Here is a 27,422-nt window from a genome sequence, read left to right on the forward strand (position 1 = left end):
TACTTAATTTTTTTTTTTTTTTTTTTGCGGTACGCGGGCCTCTCACTGTTGTGGCCTCTCCCGTTGCGGAGCACAGGCTCTGGACGCGCAGGCTCAGCGGCCATGGCTCACGGGCCCAGCTGCTATGCGACATGTGGGATCTTCCCGGACCGGGGCACGAACCCGTGTCCCCTGCATTGGCAGGGGGACTCTCAACCACTGCGCCACCAGGGAAGCCCACTGGTCCTTAATTTTTGTCTTGGTACCCATTTACACCTGAGTATTCCTCCCCCCAACCCCACCCCCACACCCGCTAGTACTGGGAAGCTGAAGCTTGTGCTTCTCAACAGGTGTTTATGGTTCATGTACAGTCTTCCTGTCCTACTACAATTAATCAGTCAGCGGTCATTTTTATAGTAAATTTTGTCTGATAACACATTTGAGGTTCCACGTTTATCTTAATCTGATATTTTTCCAGGGAAACTGGTGGGAGAAGGTAAATCTTGAGACCATTGTCCCTTGGAGAAAGGACTAATCCTTTCTCTTCAGGGTATGTGTTATTTCAGTTAGCACAGGGAAGACTTTTGTTTTTTCAGGGAAGACTTTTTAAGGAGATGATATTTGAGCTGAAGTCTGAGTGAAGTTAGACTGTTCATCACGCAGAGTGCGTTTATATCTGGGATGCCTTGAGGCTGAGATAGAAGTGGCACAATAGATCAAGAGAGTGGTAGAAAATGTGAGCAGGATAAGTGGAGAGAGTTGGGAAGGACCTGGAGCATTTGGAATGTTTAGGAGTTTCGTGGTGTGACTTAAACATCATATGTATCTTAATTTGAAAACTTTTCTCTTACAGACACAGATGACACTAGTTTGTTGGGAAAGAAAGATGATGGACTACAATATCGACCAGATGTGAAAGGTACTGAATCACAATTTCCCAAATTTTGGCCAACTACTGAAATATGGTCACTAGCTGTCCTTAGTAGTTCTATTTCCATTATAAGGACGTTTCTAACTTTGCTCTCTGTAGCAATATACAGTTGAATATTAGTAATAATACTGAAACAGTTAAAGGTACCTTTCAGTTTACAGAGTACTTTCACATATGCTTTTCTTTAATTGAAATTTTTGTTTTTGTTTTTGTTTTTTTTGCGGTACGCGGGCCTCTCACTGTTGTGGCCTCTCCCGTTGCGGAGCACAGGCTCCGGACGCGCAGGCTCAGCGGCCATGGCTCATGGGCCCAGCTGCTCCACGGCATTTGGGATCTTCCCAGACCGGGCCACGAACCCATGTCCCCTGCATCGGCAGGCGGACTCTCAACCACTGTGCTACCAGGGAAGTCCTAAATGGAAATTTTTATTGAGATAATTATAGATTCACATGCAGTTGTAAGAAATTATACAGAAAGTTCTCTCATATTTGCTTGTAAAATCCTTTTTACCTCTCTAGAATCTACTGTTAACACTTACCCTCTGTGCATGGGTCTTTGAACCTTGTTCCTTCTGCCTGGAACTCTTCTTTGCCTAATATTCATCTTTCCAGTCTCACCGTAGAAGTCATTTCCTTTTGGGAACTATCCCTTGACCCTTAAATCTAGATTAGGTGCCTCTCCTGCATACTCCCCTCTCCAACCCCTTAACCTACTCTAAGTATAACTGTCTGTTCTACTCATTTGTGTCCCCCTCTAGGCTATGAGTTCTGTGAGGACAGGAGACTGTATCTCTCATGTTCACTTTGGGATTCCTAACACTTAGCAGAATGTCTGGTACTTACATGGATGCTCCACACTTGTCAAAAGAATGGATGCAGCTCAAAGAAACTGTAGGGTTTATTTGTACAAAGTCTTACATATAGTAAAGGTCAGATTCTCAGGTCCTTTGACTGCAGGTCCAGTGCTCTTTCACTCCTCATTTTCATATTCATTATTTCATTTGGTTCTTACAACTACTCTGAGGGGTAAGGACCAGTGGGAACATTGAGGCTCAGTGAGGTTATAGCTAGTGAACCAAAGCAGGTCTCCATCTTGGGATCCTAGACCAAGGCTTCTGTATAATTGCTTTTCCACGTGTGCATCTTCTACACATTTGGTTATGCTAATGGACAATTTTTTAAAGATATGTGATCTACCTTTTATGCCTAATTTCTAAAAAATATATAAAATGAGAATAACAGGCCCTATTTCATGGAGTGTCATAAAAGTTAAATGAGATAATGCGTGTCAAGTGCTTTGAATAGTATCTGACATACTCATAAGTGTGCAAGAAATGGTAGCTGTTATTATCTTTGAATAATTTGTTATTTCTGTCACTTGAATCAGTTATATCCCATGAGCCCCTGACATATCAGTTTCCTCTGTTGATACAAAGTGCTATATTTAAAATAAGAAGTCTCTGTATTCTCATAGGAGACATAATAGATCGGTGCTAGTTTTATTCTTTATACTGATAGTACATGACCAGAATAGGAAGGCTCTTTTTCAGTAGTTAGAAGCTCTTACTTAAGGCAATTTGGGGAATTGTGTATACCCAAAATACTTGTCTGCCTTTGATAAAATTACAGGGATAATTTAGTGCCTAAGCCATTTCTGAGATACTGAACATTCTTTGCACATAAGAATTTGTCTATAATGCAAATGAAGTTATCATACTCAGCAGATATAATTTACTAAGTGCCTACTTTATACTGGTTATTTTACTAGGAATTATTGGTGGATAGAAAGATATCTAATACATGACATCCATCTTTAAATAGCTTGTGATACAATAAGAAATGAATATAACCTAATTCTAACAAAGTAGAAATGGGTTATTGTCATAAATGTAGTGCTGTTGAAAAGTGCAGTGAGAACTCAGAAAAGAAGAGATTACTATTTGGTGGGGGTTGGTGAAGATCTGAGAAACTCATGAAAGAGGCGGAATGTGAGCTGAACCTTGAAGGATGGTTAGGATTTGAACAGAGGTCAAAAGGGTATTTAAGGAGGATGGAAGAGCATGAGTAGAGGTATGGATGCAGACAAACATTGTGATAGAGAATGTATTGGAGAATGATAAGGAATCCGTTTTTGGCTGGAGAGTAGGGGGCTTAAGAGGCAGAAGTGGAAGGCAAGACTGGAAAAGTAGCTTGGGGCCAGATTGTGTACAGTCTTTTTTTTTTTTTTTTTTGGCTGAGTCCTAACCCCTGGACTGCCAGGGAATTCCCATGTGTAAAGTCTTGAATGCTGTGTTATCCTAGGGCGTTTAAACTTCATTTGTGGGCAGTGGCAAAATCATTATATATTTGAAAAAGGCAAGACAACAAAGTTAACCAGTTGAATGCATTATATCTGGCAGAAATTGTGCTTATTATGTACTTTGGACTAGAGGCAGGGAGATCAGTTAAGTAAACTCAGAAGGATCCTGCTTAGATATGGGGGATAAAGAGTTCAAGCTCAGATAACTTAGTTGATGGATTCTATTTATAGAACTAAGACTGTTGGGAGGGGAAAGGTGTTTGGGGTAAGGTAAGGGAGGAGTTGACGATGGAGGTGATTTATTTTGTAGTTTGAGTTGCTTGTGGAACTCACCCAGGTGACTTTGCTTATTAGCATAAATTTGTGAGTCAGTCGAGGTGATAACCGAAGTCATGAGAACAAGTGAGAGAGATTATAGAGCTGTATTGTCTAGTAGGGTAGCCACTGGGCACATGGCTATTTAAATTTAAATTTATTAAAATAAAATAAAATTAAAGGTTTTGTTTCTCATTTATACTAGCCATATTTCAAATGTTCAGTAGCTCCATGTGACCCGTGGCTACCATATTGGACAGCATAGAAATAGAACATATCAAGAGTTGCAGAAAGTTCTGTTGGACAACATTGTTATTTAGAAAGGAGAGGAGGCTAGGGACTTCCCTGATGGTCCAGTGGGTAAGACTCCATGCTTCCAATGCAGGGGCCCTGGGTGTGATCCCTGGTTAGGGAACTAGATCCTGCATGCATGCTGCAACTAAGAGTTTGCATGCAGCAACTGAGAAGTCCGCATGCTGCAACTAAGAAGTCCACATGCCGCAACTAAAGATCTCACATGCCACAACGAAGATCCCGCATGCCACAACTAAGACCCAGAGCAGCCAAAAATAAAAATAAAAAAATAAATAAATATTAAAAAAAAAAAAAAAAGAAGGAAAGAAAAAAGAAAGGAGAGGAGGCCAGGATGAAGCAGAAAGAGGATCCAGAGGAAAAAAATCAAGAGTGCAGTGGCACAGAAGTCAAACAGAAAGGTTGGCTAGTAGTTTAAAACGCTGCGTAAAGGACTTAGATGACAAGCATCGAATTTGAAGACAAGGGGATCATTGGTAATCTTGGACCAAGGAGTTTCTATAGAGTTGTGAAGATGAAATCCAGATTGTAAGAGTTAACACATGTGCTAGTAGTAAGGAATAAAGGTCAGAGGTAACTCTATTTTGTATGTTTACCCCATTTGCTTTTGTTTTTTTTGTTGTTGTTCTCACAAGCGTTTATAGGAGCCCCTTAGTAAATATTCGTGTCCCCAGTACACAACCAAGACTAGGTAAGCAGGATCTAGGAATGGAGGCTACAAAGTGAAAAGCAGGGACACAGCATCAGAAAGAAAAATTGGAAGCTAGTGCTCAGTAAGAATGTTGTAAAGCTGAGCTCTTGGAGAAGGGTGCTCCCAGAATGGAGTATTTGAATGTCCAGCAGGGTGGCTGAATCAGTGCCTTTCTTGGGCTGTTGGAAAACCTGTGGTAAATATTGAAATCGCAGTGTTAGAAGCTTGGTTGCAGATGTCGACGTCATAAAGGGATATGATGGCAGAGCATGAGGTGTGTGGGAGCTGGGTATGTGACATTTTAAAAACTTGATTGTAGAAAATTTCAAACATGAACGAACAGGATAGTATGATGAAACCTCATGTACCCAGCCACCATCAATGGTTAAGAGCATTCTGTCTTTCTTGTTTTGCCTATATATCTCTACCCAGTGGATTATCATTATTCGTATTTTACAGGGTTTTTTTTTGCGGTACATGGGCCTCTCACTGTTGTGGCCTCTCCTGTTGCGGAGCACAGGCTCCGGACGCGCAGGCTCAGCGGCCGTGGCTCACGGGCCCAGCCGCTCCGCGGCATGTGGGATCCTCCTGGACCAGGGCACGAACCCGCGTCCCCTGCTTCAGCAGGCGGACTCTCAACCACTGCACCACCAGGGAAGCCCTACAGGTTTTTTTTTTAGGTGTAATGTACATACACTGAAATGCACAAATGTTAGCTATCAGTTTTGACAAATGGATATACCCCATCTGCATTACACCTTATCGTAGTCTATAACGTTTCCATCCACCCAGAAAGTTCCTTTGTGGCAAATGACATTTTAATGTGGCCATTTTTATCCAAAGATGTTTTCATACAGCCTAAAATCTAACCGTATTAATACAGCTTGTTTGATATGCCCTTTTAAAAATGGTCTTGATAAATTTGCCTCATCAAAAGGTAAGCCTGAGCCAGTTGCTAAAATCACTGAAGGAAGGTGAGAGTGTGTGTTGTGGAGCGTGGTGGAGAGTCATGATGAGGATGGTTAGAAGGCTGCATAGGTGGATGGTACAGACCCCCACGGGAGGGCCTTCGTTGGGAGATGAGAGTGGGATGCTGATCTGGAGGTGACAGGTGGTGAGCACAGCAGGGGAAGATGAAAGGAAGGGGGATGGAGGAGTAATGTGATTTTGGTATATCAGGGAGATGAAAGGAGTACTTCCTAAGCAAACAGCTGCGGAGATGGATGAGTTTATGTGCATTAGAAAAGGTGTTTCACTGGGCAGAGTAGAAAGACCAGGAAAGAAAGAGTTAGGGTTGATAAGGAAAAGAGTGGGATTTAGACATGAGAGACTAGGGGGTGTTGGAGGGTAGGTAAGAGTTTCTACCTAGGTAAATAATTCTCTGTTGGGGTCCAAGGAGACTCGGGTTAGGGAAGGATGTGTTAGTGATGAAGCTTGGGGTGCAGGGTGGTATAGGGGAAGCAAGAAAGAGTATACTGAATTTCTTAACTGTAGGGATTTGTGGAAATAATGAGCCCTAGAGTTACCTTGGCAGCATTGATGTTGTTTCCGCCTCAGCAGCACCTTCTAGGTGCATGTCTTCGTTGTTAATAGCAACTCCTGATGCTTTATTTGAGTGCGGCATGGATGGACCAGGACAGGTTGCCAGTGAAACATGGCTTTGCAGATAAGCCATCTGGAGCTGGGCTTTCTTACAATATAATCACTTAGAACCATACTCCCCTTTGTATTTGAAAACATTGCCGCTGGTGGCAGATTTGTTTCTGCATGCCTCTGTGGGTGGAAGGAGCCGATGGGTGACCAAGCACACTTTTTATAATTGTTCAGAGACTAACAGTTGCAGCTGTTGTTCATGGAGCCTGTCACCACTTGCCCGAGGGCATTGTTTGTTCAGGACTGTGCCCAGTTCTTGCTGTGTGAGGCTCCATCTCTGCTGTGGTTTCTGAAACTGTGCTTTATTACATCTTTAATGCCTTTTAATCTTTCCTTTTTGAAGTTATCTAATTTACTTGGCCTAGAGAACAGGTGCTTGGACATTCCACTTATGTCCATTCCTTACCCATCTCCCAGCGTAGCTTGGTGAAGTAATAGTGTGATGGTTAAGAGCTTGTGCTCTGAAGTCAGACTTGGTCTACACTTTAAAGACTGTGTGGCCTGATTTCTCTGAGCCTCAGTGATCACTTCTATAAAATGGGGGCAGTGATATCTACTACCTAGGATTACTTTCAGTATTAAATGCTGTGTCACTGAATTCCTTATCAATGTTATTATGGTGATTGTAAATATTTTTGTTTTCTAATTTCATTGTTAGAAGCCTGGCTGTGTTAAAAGTTCTCGCCATTGGTGAGTCTACCTGTCTATAGCATGTTTCATGTGGTTCATGAGTGACAGTAGGGTGTTCATCCACTCAACAATTCTTAATCGGCACCGCCCTACTGTGTGCCAGGTGCTTACGCATATTTAATCCTCATCACAGCCATATTATTGTCATTTTGCAGATGAAGAAGCTGAAACTGTGAGAGTTTGTGGCTCATGTAGAATGGCAGAGCAAAGATCAGAATTCAGACTTTCTGACCCTAAGCCCTGGTGCTCTTTCTCTTGTATCACAACTGTTCCAGAATTCTGCACATTAGAAAAGGTATTTCACTGGGCAGAGTAGAAAGACCAGGAAAGAAAGAGTTAGGGTTGATAAAGAAAAGAGTGGGATTTAGACACGAGAGCATAGGGGGTGTTGGAGGGTAGGTAAGAGTTTCTACCTAGGTAAATAATTCTCTGTTGGGGTCCAAGGAGACTCGGGTTAGGGAAGGATGTGTTAGTGATGAAGCTTGGGGTGCAGGGTGGTATAGGGGAAGCAAGAAAGAGTATATTGAATTTCTTAACTGTAGGGATTTGTGGAAAAAATGCCTGCTTTCTCTTGCCTACTTTCTCTAATTTTCTTCAGAATATTTAATCTGCCCTCAGCTATCACCTTGGCGAACACTTGTTCTCTAGCTTTAATCTTTCTCTAAGAACTAGTTTCATACGTTCAGCTGCCTAGTGGGTCTTTGCACTTACGTTTTGTTTGAACTGCCATTGCCTGAACCTCCAGGAACTGCCGTCTTGCCTGGAACATGATAGGTGCTTAATAAATACCTTCCGGAGGACTGGAGGTCTAAATTTGAACTCAGTTTACTACATTCTCTCTCCTGTCGTTAGGCTCACATTAGAGTCATTTTTGCAATTTTTTTATTGTGGTGAAATATATATAGCAACTCGTACCATCTTAACCACTTTTAAGTGTTCAGTTCAGTTGTACTAAATAAACTTATGCCGTGGTGCCGCCATCACCACCATCCATCTCTAGAAGCCTTTTCATCTTGTGAAACTGGAACTATAGCCATTAAACAGCAACTCTTCATTTCCCCCCTCCCCTCAGCCCTTGTAACCACCATTCTGCTTTTTGTTTCTATGATTTTGACTACTCTGTGTACCTCACATAAGTAGAAATCATACAGTGTTTGTCTTTTTGTCACTGGCTTGTTTCAGTTAACATAATGTCCTCAGGGTTCATCCATGTTATAACATGTCAGAATTCCCTTCCTTTTTAAGGCCGGAATAATGTTCCATTGCATGAATATACCACATTTTGTTTATCCACTCATCCATTGATGGACACTTGCGTTGCTTCCTGTTTTAGCTATTGTGAATAATGCTACTATGAATATGGGTATATAGCTATCTCTTTCAGACCGTGCATTCAGTTCTTTTCGGTATATATCCAGAAGTGGAATTGTTGGATCATAAGGTACTTCTACTTTCAATTTTTCGGGGAAGCACCATACTGTTTTCCCTGGTGGCTGTACTGCTATATATTTTCACCAACAGTGCTCAAGGGTTACGATTTCTCTACATCCTTGCCAATACTTGTTATTTTCTGGTTTTGGGGTAGTAGTCATCCTAATGGGTGTTAAGGTGCTATCTTGTAGTTTTGACTTCCATTTGCCTAATGATTAGTGATGTTGAGCATCTTTTTGTATGTTTATTGACCAATTGTTTATCCTCTCTGAAGCAAAGTTGTCTTACACAACTCTATATTAGGAGCATCTTCAATAAGGAGGACAGTTCTGTTTTACTAAGCACTTAAATGTTAGTGAGTTGGTTGTTGCAGACTATATAAAGGGTGGAACTGGGGAAGTTTGACCTTAAGAAAAAAAATTGGTAGGCAGTGGGTTAGGTGGTGAGCAGACATGGGGAAATCCACACAAAGTTAATGAGAGAGAGATTTCACTTAACATGAGGAGAATTTGATAGTATTGGAATTAACTGTATTATGTTGAGTTCCTTATCTCTGGAAGTGTTTAAGTAGAAATGGGATCTCGAGGCTATAACTAAAGAAATTCCTTCATCAGACCAAATGGCCTCCAAGGACCCTTTCAGATCTGAGTTTCTGAGCTCATTTACTTTCCAAAGCATCTTCCAGCCATATTTATTTTTTTCTGTGTTTCTAATATCTATTCCAACTTCTGAGCTCAAGCTTTTCAGTGCCACAGTTTGGATTATGTAGTAACCTCCTAATTGGTCACCTGGTTTTACCTTTATCTTCCAATTAATTCTTAACAGCTTTTTGAGATATAATTTACATACTATTAAGTTCACCTGTTTAGAGAGTGCAATGCAGTGGTTTTTTTTTTAGTATATTTGCAGAGTTGTACTAGCATCACATCATAATCTAATTTTAGATCATTTCTCATCACCCTCAAAAGAAACCTCACACCCATTAGTCACTCCTCATTGCCTCCGAATCACCAGCCCTAGGTAACCACTCTCAGTTAACTTCTTTTGTAAAACGTGGCTTTCATTGTGTTGCTTTCCAGCTAGGAGGAGTTCAGGGTCCTCCCTGTCCATATGATTAAGAAAACATTTCTCACCTGAGGTTCAGATTTTTCCGTACTCTGATTTCAGCTTATTTTTCCAACTTTGACTTACACCTCTCTCCAGTCTGAATGTACTGCTCTTCCTAGGTCATTTAACTCTCGTTCTTGAGAGTGAGAACAGGTGCGTTATACCTGTCTTTCAGTTTCCACCATTCCTCTATCTAAATCTGTCTATGCTTTGAGACCTAACTTGAGTCCTACCTTTTCTATGAATCCTTTCCTGGGTTATCTTGCCTAAAATGAGTTCTCCTTTGCATGTGAACTTCCATAGCACCTAGTATTATAAAACCTTCTTTTGGTATTTTGCTGTACACTCTCATGTGGGACCCCTTCCCTTTTGTTGTTCAGCTTTTTGTGTGATTCCCTAAATTGATTATAAGCTTCATAAGGGTAGGGACTGTGACCGCTTTTTCTTTATACCTTCTGCAGCTTAGCTGAGCATATGGATGTGCACAGAAATAGTATGTAAGTATAAAGGAATGAATAGTGCCGGCCCTGAGCAGGATGCTGAATTTGGACTCTGGAATAGGCACAGATTTCAAAGTCTTAATAGACGTGTCCATGTTTTATATGGCTTTGCTTTGTCTAGAGCTTGATACCACATTCTTTATTAATTCATTCAGTAAATGCTATTGGTGTCATACTTTGTCTATTAATTTCTCAAAACCCATTATTAATTTAGTTAACTTTTTCTTATTGCTATCGTGCATATGAATTCTCTGATCGCTTTCAGCTCAGCATTATTCTTGAAATTTCCTGCTGTTTCTAGGACTCTCTTATGGTAGATCAGTACATTACCACAGTCTCTATAGACCAATATGGTCTTTTTGTTATACACTTTATAGGACTTTGTTATTACAGGTTAGTACATAACCCCAGTCTCTATAATCCTATTATTATATACTTCCTGGTGTATCATACCATGAAAATATCATGTTCTGAGAAGTTGCAGGGTGGTGATAAGCACTATGGGAGACAGTTGCATTTCTCGAGTCACTTAATGGCTTGATTGCGAAGGTAGAATAGTACTTTTGGCTTGATACCATAGCAAGAAAGTACTACATGCTAGGTGTCAGGAGTTATACAGAAATGAGTAATACAAGCATCTAGATTCTCAAGGAGCTCACAGTCTTATGGTAGAGACTGATTTAAAAAACCTAAATAGTTATAAGACAATATCGTGAGTATTGTAGTACAGAAGTGGGTGCTAGAGTTATAGCAGCCCAAAGGAGGGATTGATTTCTTTTGCCACAACAGAATTACAGTTTGGGAGCTGGAGGAGACCCTATACGCCCTTTGAGGACAGGATATATCTTACCCGTTTTTCTATCCCTGGCACCTGGCAGAGTCCCTGACATATGGAAGGTGATGAATGATGATAAATGTATAAGTAATCTATTCTGTGCTGTCCAACACGGTAGCTACTAGCCACATGTGACACTATTGAGTATTTGAAATGTGGCTAGTCGGAATTGAGATGTGCTGTGAGTGTGGAGTGCTCATCAGATTTTGAAGACCTATTTGAGAAAAAAGAATGTAAACTATCAAAATTTTATGTGTTGATTATATATGTTGAAATGCTATTTATTTGATATATTAGGTTAAATAAAATATATGATTAAAATTAATTTATCTATTTCTTTTTAAAAATATGACTACTAGAAAATAAAAAATTATGTACATGTCTTGTATTATACTTCTGATAGACTTTGCTGATCTCATTCAACTCTCTTAGAAATGATTTGACTAAGGTTACAAAATAGCAGAGATACCCTTAAAATTGAGACTTTACGTGTTGGATTTCTCCTAGTTTAGTGCTCTTCTAGGCATAAATTAGTATAATGTAAATATATAAAATTTGAGGTAAAATGACGTAAGTTTGGTCTTGTTAAGGATGATGTGATACTCTCTGCTGTAGTTATCATATCTTTGAGCTTAATAGTCATTAAATGTTTTTCCTTTTGTATGTAAATTTTGATCTCCAGAGAAATCTGCATGTTCAGTTCTCAGTTTTTTCACACTTGGTACTTCTATTCCCATTTCTCCCTTGCTTTTCCTCTCCCCACACTTGTATAAACAGATATACACATAGCCTCCTATTTATTCCTTCTTAATTTGTCTCCATTAACTTTCTTCAGATTATATTAACACTTTTTGTATTTTGGGGAGATAAGCCTTTGCTGTTGCATGATCTGGTACATGGAGAGCTGGTTGGTTTAGTGGTCTTGTACGTACATTAATTATCTCACATAATCCTCTCAAAACTGCATGAAGTATAGTCCTGTTGTGGTCCCGACTTTACAGTTGTGAAATCTCAGGCTTAGAGAGGGTGGTATGTTCAACGTCACACAGCTAATTATGCACAGAATCTGTAAGCTGGAACTGTACGAAATGGCAGGAAGCCTGGGAATTTTTGCTACACATGGACAGGCCTGTAAACATTGGGGAACTCTGGGTCCATAGAGCTGAGGACTAAAGTATTAAGTATATGCCAGAAAAAAAAGTAAAAAAAAAAAATCGATTCCAGATTGTGTATGTGAATGAGTACATGCGTATGTAACTATATGAGAGAAAGAGACAAATAAGGATAGAGAGAGAAATGAATGAATGAATGAATATCATTGATTTAGAAGACTGGGTCTCCATGCCTTCATCTTTCCTGCCCTTTTCTATCTTTCCTTCCTGACTCTCTTCCCATTTCTGATAGTGGAATTACTCACCACCCTTCTTATTTTCTTCAGTTCAACACAGTTCAGTTCAAATCAGTATGCCTAAGTCCAAACAGATGTTCATTAACACGTTTACAATGGTTCTCTTTGGTTAGAGGGATTTCAGGTGATTTTAAATTTCTTTTTTATTTGTTCTCTGTATTATTTGAATTTTTTTTATAGTAACATATATGAAGAAAAACTATATAAAAAGAACAGCAAAACTATTTTCATTTGGGAAAAAATCAGTATGCTGGATAGTTTTCATACCAAAATAAACCTTTTATCCTAAAATTTCAGAATCTCATACTTGTTCTCTGCCATACCAGTGTTCTTTGGCCTCAGTTTCATAGCCTCAAGGTGAATGGTTACAGTAAGTCAGCTTTCCAAAAGCCAATGCTATATACGCCATCCCTCTGTCAGGGAAGTGAGATTTCTTTTAGAAGTAACATTTATTTTTATAGCAAAGATGTTGAAGGTTTGTTGGTTCTTTTTTTTTTTTGGCAGATTGTTTTTAAACAGCAGTAGCTCACAGTGGTCACATCCTGCAAATACTTTTAAATGCTTTGAGTCTAAAGACCCTACCTGCTGTGTTTGTGGCATAATGAGACCTTGGTTCTTGTCCAGCCTCCTATCTGATACATTTCCTTTCCAAATTACCCAGCAAGGGGTGAATTTATTTGTTGCCTTAGAACCTTTGAAAAGTCCATATTTTTCAGTTTGCTTTTCACTGTTTATTGACCTGTTTTATGTTCTTGTAAGATGCTAGTGATCAAAGGGAAGATGTTTATATTGGAAACCACATGCCTTGCCCTGAAAACCTCAATGGTTACTGCATCCATGGAAAATGTGAATTCATTTATTCTACTCAGAAGGCTTCTTGTAGGTAAGTCAGAGTACCTCCAGATCAGAGGTGAGACATTTTTTCCATCATTGGTCACTGCTCTATAGAAGGCAATGAAATGTGGATTAAAAATATTACTAAAAGGTAGTATTTATTTACAATTGAGTTAAAAAATAAATTAGCAGCATCATTTGGAAAAAACTGGCAAGTAATATGCAAAAACAAAAACAAATGTTCTCTTAGGGTTTTGAGATGGACTTAACATTTTTAATATTATGCTATGTATTTTTTAATATAAAAATATGCCATAAACCAACATTATTCTGTTTTTTAAGCAGTCTATCACAGAGTGGTTTGAGGGACTAGAGAATGTGTTAAGAACCGAGGACATGTAACTCAAATAAAATTTATAGTAAAATAGATTTCTAAAAATGAGGGAATGTGGATGTAGAATCAGGTGTGATATGAGAGATGGAAGCAGAAAGGGTGTGAATCTTTAACTGTGCGATTCCAGAGAGGTTATGCGACTTGTTGAAACTCAGCAGCAAGTTAGAAATAGAGCTGAGACAAAACTAGGTCTCAAATTTCCTGATACTCAACCTGATGATCTTTGTGCTTTTTGCTTTTCTGTGTCTGTACTGATAACACTTCTTGCCGCTGCTTCTGGGAGCTTGTCCTCCACCTCAGGATGGTCTAGTGGGCCAGGCAATGTTTCCAGACTGGGGGAGATTGCTCTCATTCTGCTCACTCCTGCCCCCCTGCAGTTTGGCCAGTGAATCTTTCTCTCAAGAAGTAAAAGAAAGCTGTGTGAAACCAGGTCTCCTGGTTCCTCTATTCCTTTAGCTCCATTCTCCTGACTCTTTACCCCCCTGCCCCACTCTCCTCCTACTTAAAAAATAAAACAAAACACTATAAACTGTTTTAATGGTTACTAAGAATTCTTTGTTAAACTTTCTGCTTCTTCCTGATTGAAAGGTTTTCTTGTCTTTGAAGGAGCTAGCACCAGCCTCCCCCCCACCCCACCTCTTTTCCTGAACATTGAAAAAAATACAGCCATGCTGTGGTACATATATGCAGTGGAATATTACTCAGCCAGAAAAAGAAATGAAATTGAGTTATTTGTAGTGAGGTGGATGGACCTAGAGTCTGTCATACAGAGTGAAGTAAGTCAGAAAGAGAAAAACAAATACCGTATGCTAGCACATATATATGGAATCTAAGGGGGAAAAAAATGGTTCTGATGAACCTAGGGGCAGGACAGGAATAAAGATGCAGACATAGAGAATGGACTTGAGGACACGGGGAGGGGGAAGGGGAAGCTGGGACGAAGTGAGAGAGTAGTATTGACATATATACACTACCAAACGTAAAATAGCTAGCTAGTGGGAAGCAGCCGCATAGCACAGGGAGATGAGCTCGGTGATTTGTGACCACCTAGGGGGGTGGGATAGGGAGGGTGGGAGGGAGGGAGACACAAGAGGGAAGAGATACGGGAACATACGTAATAACTGATTCACTTTGTTATAAAGCAGAAACTAACACACCATTGTAAAGCAATTATACTCCAATAAAGATGTTAAAAAAAAATATAGCCATGCAAGGGAGAACAGGCCAGTTTTAAAATAAAATCATACAGTGGATTCCTCATACTTGTCTCACAGTGACATACATACCTTGAAAGAAGATCAGATCGTGTTGTCCTCTTAGGATAGAGTGTCTTTTAAGATACCTAACATTGAGGGATGAGAGAGGATGATGTCCTGATAATGAAATGATACCAGGTCACTTTGTAGTATTTTACTCATTGACAGTAAGAAGACTGAATGGGGGCTTCCCTGGTGGTGCAGTGGTTGGGGATCCGCCTGCCAATACAGGGGACATGGGTTCAAGCCCTGGTCCGGGAGGATCCTACATGCCGCAGAACAACTAAGCCCGTGCACCACAACTACTGAAGCCTGCACGCCTATAGCCCGTGCTCTGCAGCAAGAGAAGCCACCGCAGTGAGAAGCCCGTGCACTGCGGCAAAGAGTGGTCCCCGCTCGCCGCAACTAGAGGAAGTCCCGTGCGCAGCAACGAAGACCCAACGCAGCCAAAAATAAAAATAAATAAATAAATAAAATAAAATAAAAAAACAAAAACAGAAAAGAGAACTGAAGAATAGACCAAATTTGTTTAAAAAAAACAAAAGAAGACTGAATGGTTTAGTAGTTAAAGGCTTTGGAATCAGGTATATCGGATTGGCCAGTTTTTGGCTATGCCCTTTGGAAGTTACTTAAAATTTCTAAGCCTCATTTTCCTTATTTGTAAAAAAAATAATAATGGTACTTGTTTCCTAGTGTGGTTAAAATTAAATGAGCTAGTGTATGCAGAGTGCTGAGCACAGTGCCTGTTACACAATGTGTGTTTAAGAAATAGCAATTGATGTTATTAGACTGTACACACCATTAGGTTTGGGACTCTGCTCTGCCAACCACTCTCTCCCTAGTGCCTAGTAGCATAAGGCCACTTCCAGTAGCTACTCAGTAAATAGTTTTTGAATGACATGTGATCATGGCCAACTTTTCCCTCTTCTTCAGACCAGAGGTGTTTCTTAAATGCTACAGAATCTCTTTTCTGCATTCTTGTAACTCCAAAAAGCAGGTGATCTTTTTTTTTTTTTTGTCTAAGCATTTATAGTGTCCACAAGAACCAGGCCATAGTATCACGTGCATTTCCACTGGTAGGTGTATGTGTTTGAGTAGCAGGAAACAGGCAGAGATGAACACCCTTTAGGCACAGTCCTATTATTAGGTTAAAATCTTTTAGCATTGTCCCATCATTAGTTTGTTTATTTATTGCCTATTTGGTACCAAATCCTACCTGACACTGGGGTCTCAAATTCAAATATGACATGGATCTAGCCTTCAAAAAAACATACAGTCTGGTGGCAGCGACTGACAAATAATACACAATTAAAATATAATATGAAAAATGCTATCATACGTAGATATGCATGAGGTGATTTGGGACTTCAAAAAAGCACTTCAACCTGAAGGGGGCATGGAGGACATTGCAGGAGGAGGGACAAGTCTTACAGGGACATTTGTGCCAACCCAGGAGGTTGTCCTCTGTCTTAAAGGCAGTGAGAAGCCATTTAAGGATTTAAATAAGAACGATGTGGTCAGATCGGAAAGCCACCCTGGTGGCTTGGTGAAAAATGGATTAGAAGACCGAATGTTAGGAGACTGTGTATGAGTGAACAGTGAGAGCCTGAACCAAGTAAAGAAGTTGTAGTAGGAATGAGATGAGGAGATAAGTTGCAGAGAGAAAATAGGTGGCTGAATCCATAGGTTTTGGTGACCAGTTGGGTATGAAGATGGGAATGTGGGAGTTGGTGGAGGGTCATGGGAAGGAAGAATCAAGAGTCTCCCTGGTTTCTGGCTGATGCAGAATTGAGTGGGGAAGGAGAATGGGGGCAGGAGGTTTGCGGGGACATGATGTACTGAGCTTAGTAATGCTTGTTCTCAGGTGCCTGTGGGCTATCCTCTTACCTAGTAGGCTACTGGGTATCTGTGGTTTTGGAACTCATGAGACAGATGCACATTGAAGGTGTGTTTGGGAATCATTCCATCTCTAGCGTATCCCTTCTAATTCCTACTCAGCAGTCCTTCCACCCCACTGGGCCTCCAAGTAATTGATCTCTCACCCTGCATGTCCTCATCGCCTCCTTACTCAGCTTAACTCGTGGTCAATCCTTGCAGTCCGTCTCTTGCTTCATCATATACTCACTTGACAAAACTATAATCCAGGTTCATTCCAGCTTCCCGCCTGCTGTATACCTACACTCACCAGACTGACTGGTCTCACTGACCTTTATACTCAGTGGGCCCTGTATACTGCCTGCAGTCACTCTATAACTGCGGTCCATTCATCCTCCTGTCCTAGATAAGGTGACTGCTTTATACCGTCACCCCTCTCTTCAGACTCACTCCTCTCTCATCCTCACTCTCAGCTGATGATCTTGTTTCCAAGTTCACTGAGAAAACTGAAGCAATATGAGGAGAATGCCCACAGACTTTCTACTATCACTGCCAGCAGTGCTCCCCCCTTTTCTTCTTATCATATATTCTTGTGTACATATATTTTTTAATATATTTGTAAATATATTTTTATTTCTTTTACCTTGAAAGACCTCTACCAGCTACTGTCCCATTTCTGTCCTTTCCTTTGTAGAAGAACTCAAAACAGTTGTCTATAATCTGTCTTCAGTTTCTCACTTCCCATCTCTCATGAATCCATCCCAATAGGCTTTTGCCACCCAGCACTTCACTGAGACTGTTCTTGTTACTAAATTCATTAGTCAATTCTCAGTCTTAAATTACTTTTGAACGATCAGTGCCGTTTGACCTCCTGTGTGATAGACATTCTTCACTTGGCTTCCAGGACGACACTCTCTTGGTTTTCTCTACCTCACTGGCCATTCCTTTCAGCCTTTTTGCCTGGGTCCTCTTTTGCTTCCTGGTCTCTCAGTGTTGGTGTACCACCAGGATCCAGCCCTGGTCCTTTTCCTTAGTGATTCCATCCAGCCTCAGGGCTTTACATGTCATATGCTAATGACCCCCATCCCAGACCTCTCTCCTCAGTGTGGGACTCACAGATCTCTCTCCCTCACTGCCATTTTCACATGGTTGTCTGACACCCCAAGCTAACAGGACCTAAGCTGATCTCCTGATCTGTCTACCCTCCCGTAAACCTGTTCCATCTATAACTTCTCCATCTCAGTTGATGCCAACTCCATCTTTTCATTGGTTTAGACAAAACACTTCTGATACATCTTTGACTTCTGTCTCTGTCATACTCCATATTTAGTCAGTTGAAGAGTCCTGTTCGCTCTATTTCAGAATATATCCAGAATTTGATTACTTCTCATCATTGTCACTGCCATTCCTAGTCTAGGCACCATTTTTCCCCTCTGGCATTATGCAGTAGCCTTCCTGATTGTATCCTAAATAGTCTATATTCAACACAGCAGCCAGAGTGAGACTTTTAAAATAAAAGTCAGTTCATGTCCTTCTTCTGCTAACGCCCTTCCAGCAACTCCTCCATCTTCTGAATGAGGAGAACTTCACAGGTGGGCCCCTTTAGCTCTCTGTCTTGGTCCCCTGCTTCCCTTCGGCTGTCCCACTCCAGCCATACTTGCTATTTCTTGGACACACCGTGCACTTATGCTCCCACCTCAGGGCCTTTGTGCTGACTCTTCCTTTGCCTGTTATGCTGTCCTCCCACTTGTCCACATGGCAAACTCCCTGACCTCTTTCACATCCTTACTCACATGTCTCTTACTGAAGCCTACCTTGACCACCTTACTTAAAGCTGCAGTCCTCCCTTCCTGGCCCATACCTGGCATTCATGTTATCCCTTAGTTCTCTCTCTCCTCTCTCTTGTGTAGTACATGTCACCTTCTAACATAACCATTTAATTTGCTTAGCGTGTTTCTTGACCCTCCCTCCCTGACTAGAGGGTAAACAGGCCAGAGATCTTTGTTCACTGATGTAACCTAAATGCCCATTATAGTACTTGGCACATGTCAGGTTCTCAATAAATGTGTTAAATGGATGAGTGAATGAGTCAGCCCATGAGGCCATGGGAGTGAATGAGATTACTATGGAGGGTATGGGGATGAAAGAATAGGCAGTAGAGGACCAAATGTCTGGATCTGCCTTTATCCAGCAACAGAAAAAGTAGTGCTAACCTAGAAGTTAATACTCTGGGTATTTGGAGAGTATAACCCTAAAGTCAGGTGCAGAAAATAATGTCCAGGGAGGATTGCCTGAATCATATATGGCCTATACATTTTTTTTTGTTTGTTTTTTTTGGTGGTACGCGGGCCTCTCACTGTTGTGGCCTCTCCTGTTGCGGAGCACAGGCTCCGGACACGCAGGCTCAGTGGCCATGGCTCACGGGTCCAGCCGCTCTGCGGCATGTGGGATCTTCCTGGACCGGGGCGCGAACCCGTGTCTTCTGCATCGGCAGGCGGACTCTCAACCACTGCGCCACCAGGGAAACCCGATATTCTGATTTTTAATCTTTGGGTTAAGCTAAAGTGTCAGAGAGCTGAATAACTAGGACATTGTTATAGCTCCCTATGGAACTATTTTTATTTCACTGAGCTTTGAGTTTTAGCTGTTAGCCTACCATGAAAGGCATTATTTTAAATAATCCTATGAGACTTCATTATTGAATTTATTGCAGCTGTATTATTGAGGGAAGTTCCCTGTATGAGAAAGTACCCTCCTTTTTTTTTTTTTTTTTTTGGTCACACCACACGGCTTGTGGTGATCTTAGTTCCCCGACCAGGGATTGAACCTGTGCCCTTGGCACTGAAAGCACCTAGTCCTAACTACTGGACCGCCAGGGAATTACCAGAAAATACCCTCTTTAAGTGAGGACTAATGAGATAAAGTTCCCTTAAATTTATTAAAAATAGTAACTGTGATTCTTTATTTTTTTAAATTGAAGTATAATTGATTTACAATATTATATTAGTTTCAAGTATACAGCATAGTGATTCAGTATTTTTATACATTATAGTCCATTAAAAGTTATTACAAAATAATGGCTATAATTCCCCGTGCTGTACAATATCCTTGTTGCTTATCTATTTTAAACATAGTAGTTTGTATCTCTTAATGCCATACCCCTATCTTGTACCTCCTCCCTTCCACCTCCCCTCTGGTAACCACTAGTTTGTTTCCTATATCTGTGAGTGTGTTTCTTTTTTGCTATCTACATTTATTTGTTTTATTTTTTAGATTCCACAAATAAGTGATATCATACAGTATTTGTCTTTCTCTGACTTATTTCACTAAGCATAATATACTCTATGTCCTTCCATGTTGCTGCAGATGGCAGAATTTCATTCATTTTTATGGCTGAGGAGTGTTCCATTGTATATATATATATATAGCACATCTTCTTTATCCATTTGTCTGTTGATGCACACTTGGATTGCTTCCGTATCGTGGCTATTGTAAATAGTGCTGCTATGAACATTGGGATGTATGTATCTTTTCAAGTTAGTGTTTTTGTTTTTTTCTGGATATATGTCCAGGAGTGGAATTTCTGTGTCATAAGGTAGGTCTATTTTAGTTTTTTGAGGAATCTCCATACTGTTTTCCATAGTGGCTGCACAATTTACATTCCCACCAACAGTGTAGGAGGGTTCCCTTTTCTCCACATCATTGCCAACATTTGTTATTTGTGGACTTTTTGATGATTGCCATTCTGATAGATGTGAGGTGATATCTCATTTTTTTTTTGTTTTACATTTTGTTAATAAATAGAGATGTTGAGCATCTTTTCATGTGTAAGCCATCTGTGTGTCTTCTTTGGAAAAATGTCTATTCAGGTCTTCTGCCCATTTTTTTTTTTAATTTTTAAAATTTATTTTTATTTTTGGTTGCATTGGGTCTTAGTTTCGGCACGCAGGATCTTCATTGAGGCATGCGGGATCTTAAGTTGTGGCGCGAGGACTCCTCGTTGCAGTGCGTGGGCTTCTCTATAGCTGTGGCGTCTGGGTATTCTCTCTCTAATTGTGGCACGCAGGCTTCAGGGCATGTGGGCTCTGTAGTTTGTGGCATGCAGTCTCTCTAGTTGAGGCGCGTGAGCTCAGTAGTTGTGGCATGTGGGTTTAGTTGTCCCATGGCATGTGGGATCTTAGTTCCCTGAGCAGGGATTGAACCTGCGTCCCCTGCATTGTAAGGCGGATTCTTTACCACTGGACCACCAAGGAAGTACCTTCTGCCCATTTTTTGATTGGTTTGTTTTTTTGATATTGAGTTGTATGAGCTGATTATATATTTTGGGTATTAACTCCTTATAAGTCGTATTATTTGCAAATATTTTCTGCCATTCATTAGGTGGTCTTTTTGTTTTGTCTGTGGTTTCCTTTGCTGTGCAAAAGCTTTTAAGTTTCATTTGGTCCCATTTGTTCAGTTTTGCTTTTATTTCTTTTGCCTTGGGAGCTATATCCAAAAAAATATCGCTACGATTTATGTCAGAGTGTTCTGCCTATGTTCTCTTCTAGGTGTTTCATGGTTTTCAGGTCTTATGTTTAGGTTTAATCCATTTTGAGTTTATTTTTGCATATGGTGTGAGGAAATGTTCTAATCTCATTCTTTTACATGTAGTTGTCCAGTTACTGTGATTCTTTTGAACAACTGGCTTGATTTCATTTTGTGGAGATTGTATTTTGTATCAGTGATTTTCTCTCTTTTCCTTTTCCTCTTCCTTTTTCATTTCCTTTTCCTTCTCCCCTCCCCTTTCCTTCTCCCCTCCCCTTTCCTTCTCCCCTCCCCTTTCCTTCTCCCCTCCCCTTTCCTTCTCCCCTCCCCTTTCCTCTCCCCTCCCCCTTTCCTTCTCCCCTCCCCCTTTCCTTCTCCCCTCCCCCTTTCCTTCTCCCCTCCCCCTTTCCTTCTCCCCTCCCCCTTTCCTTCTCCCCTCCCCCTTTCCTTCTCCCCTCCCCCTATCCTTCTCCCCTCCCCTCCCCTCCTCTCCCCTCCCCTCCCCCTCCTCTCCCCTCCCCTTCCCTTTCCCTCCCCTCTCCACCCCTCCCCTTTCCCTCCCCTCCCCACCCCTCCCCTTTCCCTCCCCTCCCCTCCCCTTTCCCTCCCCTCCCCTCCCCTCCCCTTTCCCTGCCTTCCCCTCCTCTCCTCTCCTCTCCCCTCCTCTCCTCTCCCCTTCTTTCCTTCATCCAATGGTTTTTAGTGTATTCACAGAGTTGTGTAGTCACCACAGTCAGTTTTACATTTTATTACCCCAAGAGGAAACTCTATACCCTTTAGCTATTATTCCCAAATCTCCCCATCCTCCTCAGCCTTAGACAACTAATAATCTACTTTGTCTCTATAGATTTATCTGTTCCGGTCATTTCATTTAAGTGGATTATATTCATATAATATGTGGTCTTCTGTGTATTTCACTTAGCATACTGTTTCCAAGGTTTATCCATGTTGTGGCATATATCGGTATGTTGTTCCTTTTTGTGGCTGAATAATATTTCATTGGATGGGTAATACCACATTTTTTAATCCACTTACCAGTTGATGAATAGTTGGACTGTTTCCACTTTTTGGCTATTATGAATAATGCTGCCTTGAATAATTTTGTGCAAGTTTTTGTGTGGACATATGTTTTAATTTCACTTGGGTAATTGCCTAGGAGTGGAATTGCTGGGCTAAATGCTAACTCTATGTTTAACTTTTTGAGGAACTGCCGGACTATTATCAAAAGTGGCTGCATCATTTTATGTTCTTTACAGTAACCTTGCCATCACTTGTTATTATCTGACTTTTTGATTTCTAATGGGTATATTAGATACCTCATCATACTGTGGTTTTGATTTGTGTTTCCATGATGACTAATGATGTTAGTGCTTATTTGTCATTTACCTATCTTGTTCGGAGAAATGTCTATTCAGATATTTTGCCTATTTTGTATTTTTTGGTCTTTTTGTTAATGAATTGTAATAGTATTTTTATATATTCTAGATACAGTCTCTTATCAGATATATAGTTTGCAAAAATTTTCTCCTGTGGGTTATCTTTTCACTTTCTTGATAGTGTCCTTATGTACAAAAGATTTAATTTTGATTTAGCCCAATTTAACTTTTTTGTTGTTGTTTTTGTTGTCATATGAAGAAATCATTGCCTCATCTAAGGTCATGAATATTTACTTTCCTTTTTTCCCCCCAAGAGTTTTGTAGTTTTAGCTCTTACATTTAGATCTGTGATCCATTTGACTTAATTTGTGTATGTTGTGAGAAAGAGGTCCAGCTTCATTCTTTTGTATGTGGATGCCCAGTTGTCCCAGCACCATTTGTTGAAGAGACCGTTCTTTTCCCATCAAGTTGCCTTAGCACCCTTGTCGAAAATCAGTTGACCATAGATGTATGGGTGTATTTATGGGCTCTCAATTATGTTTTCTGATCTGTATATCTACTGTACTACTATTTTCTGTCTGCTAGGAAGCTTAGAACCCAGTGTGCAACCTTCTGGCAGGCGGCTAGGAACCTCAAGGGTAGGAATTGTGGACTCACATCACCCCTGGCTTCCCCTGTTTACTTCCAGGTTTCTTTCTTGCTATGTGTGTTTTATTAAAAATTATTTTTTTGTAATGAAGTGTGGGTCATTAATAAATATCCTTATACGTCAGATGTTTTATTAATCAGTTCTAACCAAAGGCTGGCTAATTTACACATTTTGCTTCTGTCAACTAAAAAATGGGAATTTTCTATTAAGTATCTTAAATGTTTCCCCCTGTCAAGCTACTATCATCACCTGATGTTGCCTTTTTATTTACTCTTAATTGGAATTCAGATAATTTCTAAGATTCACACCTATTTGACTGCTTGGCTGTGTTTCTGTCATTAATAACTTATTTTCATCTCCCCCCCTGCATTTTAAGTGATTGTATTATGTGTACTGAAAAGTTATCTTGAATATAATTTGGTGTTACGTTCAGAGAACTGTAAATGTTTATATCTATTTATTCAATAATCCCACTTCCAAGTATCTAGCCTAAGGGATAACACTAAATATAGAAAAGTGCACATTCATCATAATATCCACCACACCTAATCCATAATTCTGAAAAATGGAAAATAACTGATACGTCTAAGAGCAAGGAATAGATAAGTTAGCTGTATTATAGCCACCGAATGGGATATTGTGAATCCATTTTTAAATGGCAGTAATAAAGTAGTATAAAGACTACTTAGCAGCTCTAAAATTAATGTGATATAATGATAAGTGGAAGAAGCACTTTATACAATAGTCATATTAGAAAGAGTAGAAGGAAATACAATGATGGCAATGTTTTTTTTTTTAGATGGTGGGAGAGTGCCTGATTTGCTGTTTTTGTTTAAGTTTGTCATTCTTTTGTATGTTTTAATTTTAAAACCTGGAATTATTGAAATTTATAGGAATCCTTTTTTTTTCCCTTTTTCAGATGTGAATCTGGTTACACTGGACAGCACTGTGAAAAGACAGACTTTAGTATTCTCTATGTAGTGCCAAGTAGGCAAAAGCTCACTCATGTTCTTATTGCAGCAATTATTGGAGCTGTACAGATTGCCATTATAGTAGCAATTGTCATGTGCATAACAAGGTAGGTAATGGCCTAAGAAACACCAACTTTCAATTAGAGGTGGGTAGCTGTGTTCAAGAACCTTGAAACACTCAAAATGATAGGGACTTTATGTCCACCAGCCTATTAGGAAGAAATCCTAGGATCAGTTCTCTAAGGTTTCCACGTAGGTCTGACCTCTCAGTGTCTTGCTGCTTTAGAATTTGGTCAAGAACTCACTCCCAGGGTTACAGGCTGCAAGCAGAGGAAGCGTGAGGATATTCAGTGGCATAAAGGAATTTCGAGATCTTAGAACTATGTGTGTGCTTCAAGCACTGAATTTAGGGACAGCGATGGTAGCAGAATGGTCTGCACATGCACGTAAGAGCCATGCAGAAACGTTTTAAGTCCTGCAGAACTGACTAGGTCTTATGCCCTAAGAATATACTTTATCCATAGTAAATATAATAAGGGAAGAAATCAGAGGTTAAAGAAAACTGCTTTTTTATATGTTGTCTTAACATTACTTCATTTTCTGGAATACAGTCATAAATATTAAACTTCAAAATTCTCTATCATAACTAAAACTGTTGGAGTTTATCATAACTAGCCCCCAAACTAAAGGACGTATTTGGAGTGCAATTAGCCTAAAAATGGGTGTTTTCCAGGCTGAGTGGAAATATGTAAGTCAGAACTGAACTGGACCTGGGAGATGTAAAAGCAAATTAAGTTCATCTTGTCTTTATGCTTCCCAGTCTCATGTCTTTTCTTCTTGCTTGCTTTGTCCTACCTCCTTTAAGGCTTGGTTCAGAGTCCCATAAACATCATCTCTATACTTTTCTGTATTACTCTGGGCAGAGGGTTGGAATTTATCAAGTGCAGATATTGGCAGGCCATAATGGATTTATGGCTCTTCTATCCAAAGACAGGATAGAAGCAGATCTTCAGTGGTCTCAGCCATCTGGAGCTAAAATGATAAATCTAGAAATGATAAAAAATATTCTCTGAGAAGCAGATATTTTTCATAAAATTTAAGCACTAAAGCCAGTGGACTTTTATTCTGTAGAACAGATGATCTGCCCTTAGGCAAGACTACTGAGTATAAAATTGGACAGTAGATTAAAGTAGAGACATAATATTATAAAAAATAATGACAGCACAAAGAGAAAATAGAAAAAAAAAAACTACATGTAACAGCAGGGCTGCCTGTGGCTATTTAACATAGGCTCAGAGGTTGAGTAATTTGCCTGTGGTCATCCAGCTAGCAAGTGGAAGTGTCTGGATTTGGATTTGGTGCTGCCCCATTTCCTAAATCATTCCTCTTTCCACTGAACCACCAAGAGGAAGAGGGTCTGTGTTGAGTCATCTTGGGAAATATATTTGCCAAGTATGACCATTGCATGGGAGCAAGGTTCAAACTTGATTTTGTAGTGGTTCAGGGTTTTTGAACGGGGGAGGGACTTGGTATGAACCCTTTTTCCAGAGCATTAATCCGAGTGTCATCTGAAAAATTCACCAGAGGAGAGAAAATGTGAGGTTGGGGGAGACCATTTAGGACATCATTAGAGTAAAGCAGGAGTGGAGTAATAGATGATTTTGAAGATGAATGAAAGAAATAAGGTAATTAGGTAAAGGGAAGGGAAGATTTTGAGACCCAGTGACAGTGCCATCTTTAAGATCAAAGGATGTTAAAGTCAGCAGGGAGTTATTTTGCATTCAACCCCTTCATTCTAGAGAAGTGAGGAAACTGGAGCCCTGGGATGGGAAGTATCTTAGCCAAGATCACAGAGATAGTTCAGCCCTTTTACAGATCGTATCCAGCCTTTTGTCCAGCTCTCTGCTTTGATTCTCACTGTGCTGTAATCCTCAATGACTAAATTAAAGATACCCGGCAAGTAGTTTTCAAGGTAGTACCCCGCCCCCCCCAATTTATACCCCAAATGCATTTGCTGCCTTCACAGACACGTCAGCATTGCCATATATTTATTTTTAACTGTGTTACAGTGTCTACACTGCCCTCCATCTCTATGTCTGAAGGGTCAACTCATTGAATTTATCATAGATCTCTCCCTGAGGGTTTTTTATTGTGGCATTTTCTCCTCTAGAATGTCTTGCTCATGTGGATTTAGGATATTATAATTATGCGCCTGGACTTATCTGCATTGCATTTTTAAGGAGTGCCTCTCCCACATAGTCCATTACGGGACAGCTGTTCACTTATCCTGGGGTGGCTGTTACATATGAGGAATCTTCCTTTAAAAGGATGTTCTCACTGACCCACTTATCAAGACTGCATAAGTGAAATTTTCTTCTTTTATGCTTGTAATCTTCTTTCATGTTGAACATCACCTTAGCCAGATCCCTTTATTGTATAGATGAAAAAACCGTGGTCCCGGGAAGTTGGAACTTGTCCAATGTCAAGGTGAGTTTGTGACAGTTGCAGAGGGTTGCTTGCCCTCTCAACCAGTGTCCCCATTTATGAAATGGAGATGATTCCATCACTGTCTACCTCCAAGTGTTTTTATGAGGATGAGTAAGATAAAATCTGTGAAAAACAGTTATGTAAAATGGAAGCGTTACCATCAAGGCTTTTAAGTCAAGACAAAGTAGTGCTCTTTGAAACTGAATAAAAACCTGGAACCTTACAGTAGAAGCACTCATTCTCTCAAGACTTTCTTTCCATTAGATTATAAGTTCCTTGCTGGCAGAGATTTTAGAGGTTAGTCCAACTTTAATATTTGCTTATAGGAAGAGGAGGTTGCACAGCTAGTTTCTAGCAGAGCCCAAACTCAGAATTACTGGAACTCATCTCAGTCCCTTTATTCCATGTTGTGTAGCATAGCACTTTGTGCACAGTAGGAGCTGATATGTTTGCATTCTAGTGGGCAAGCACAAGAGCAGTGACGGCACGATGAGCTTTATACCCCCGCGGAGGAACATGTACGGAACAGTGAGAGCAGAGTCGAGGAATATCCCTTATGCCCCGGAGGGCAGTTCTATTCTGGGTTCTGTGGTGTGCCCTAGAAGGGTGTGGAACGACTTCTTCTTAGTTACTGTCTGAAATTGCTAGGCGTTTCCTGTGTATTCTGATCTGAGGTTAATAAGCACATTTCTTCCTGATTTCTCCTTCATTTAAGCTGTCCTTGTCATTTTTGGGGGTGTCATCATGCTCAGGGAAAGTACATAAGCCAGGAGCCTTTCTACTGTCACGAGTTTATATGTTAGCAGTCACTGTGTCTTGGGAGCTGCCAGGCCAGAAGAAGGGTGGGGATTCCTCTCGGGGATGCACATGCACCAGGGGAGACTCCAGGAGTGAATTCCATTTGTA

At 40.3% G+C, this 27,422-nt stretch overlaps 1 protein-coding gene across 2 annotated transcripts in view; it reads left to right on the forward strand.

Moving 5' to 3' along the window:
* The window catches only part of TMEFF1 (transmembrane protein with EGF like and two follistatin like domains 1), a 139,152-nt gene that overhangs the window by 110,201 nt on the left and 1,529 nt on the right, over window positions 1-27,422 (forward strand). For both annotated transcript variants that reach the window (XM_079925998.1, XM_079925995.1), the window contains 3 exons: window positions 833-898; window positions 12,910-13,033; window positions 23,978-24,136. In XM_079925998.1, coding sequence (XP_079782124.1) covers window positions 833-898; window positions 12,910-13,033; window positions 23,978-24,136 — 349 coding nt within the window. The remainder of the gene's footprint in view (window positions 1-832; window positions 899-12,909; window positions 13,034-23,977; window positions 24,137-27,422) is intronic.

The sequence above is a fragment of the Stenella coeruleoalba genome (assembly GCF_951394435.1).
Source record: "Stenella coeruleoalba genome assembly, chromosome: 7".
NCBI lineage: Eukaryota > Metazoa > Chordata > Mammalia > Artiodactyla > Delphinidae > Stenella > Stenella coeruleoalba.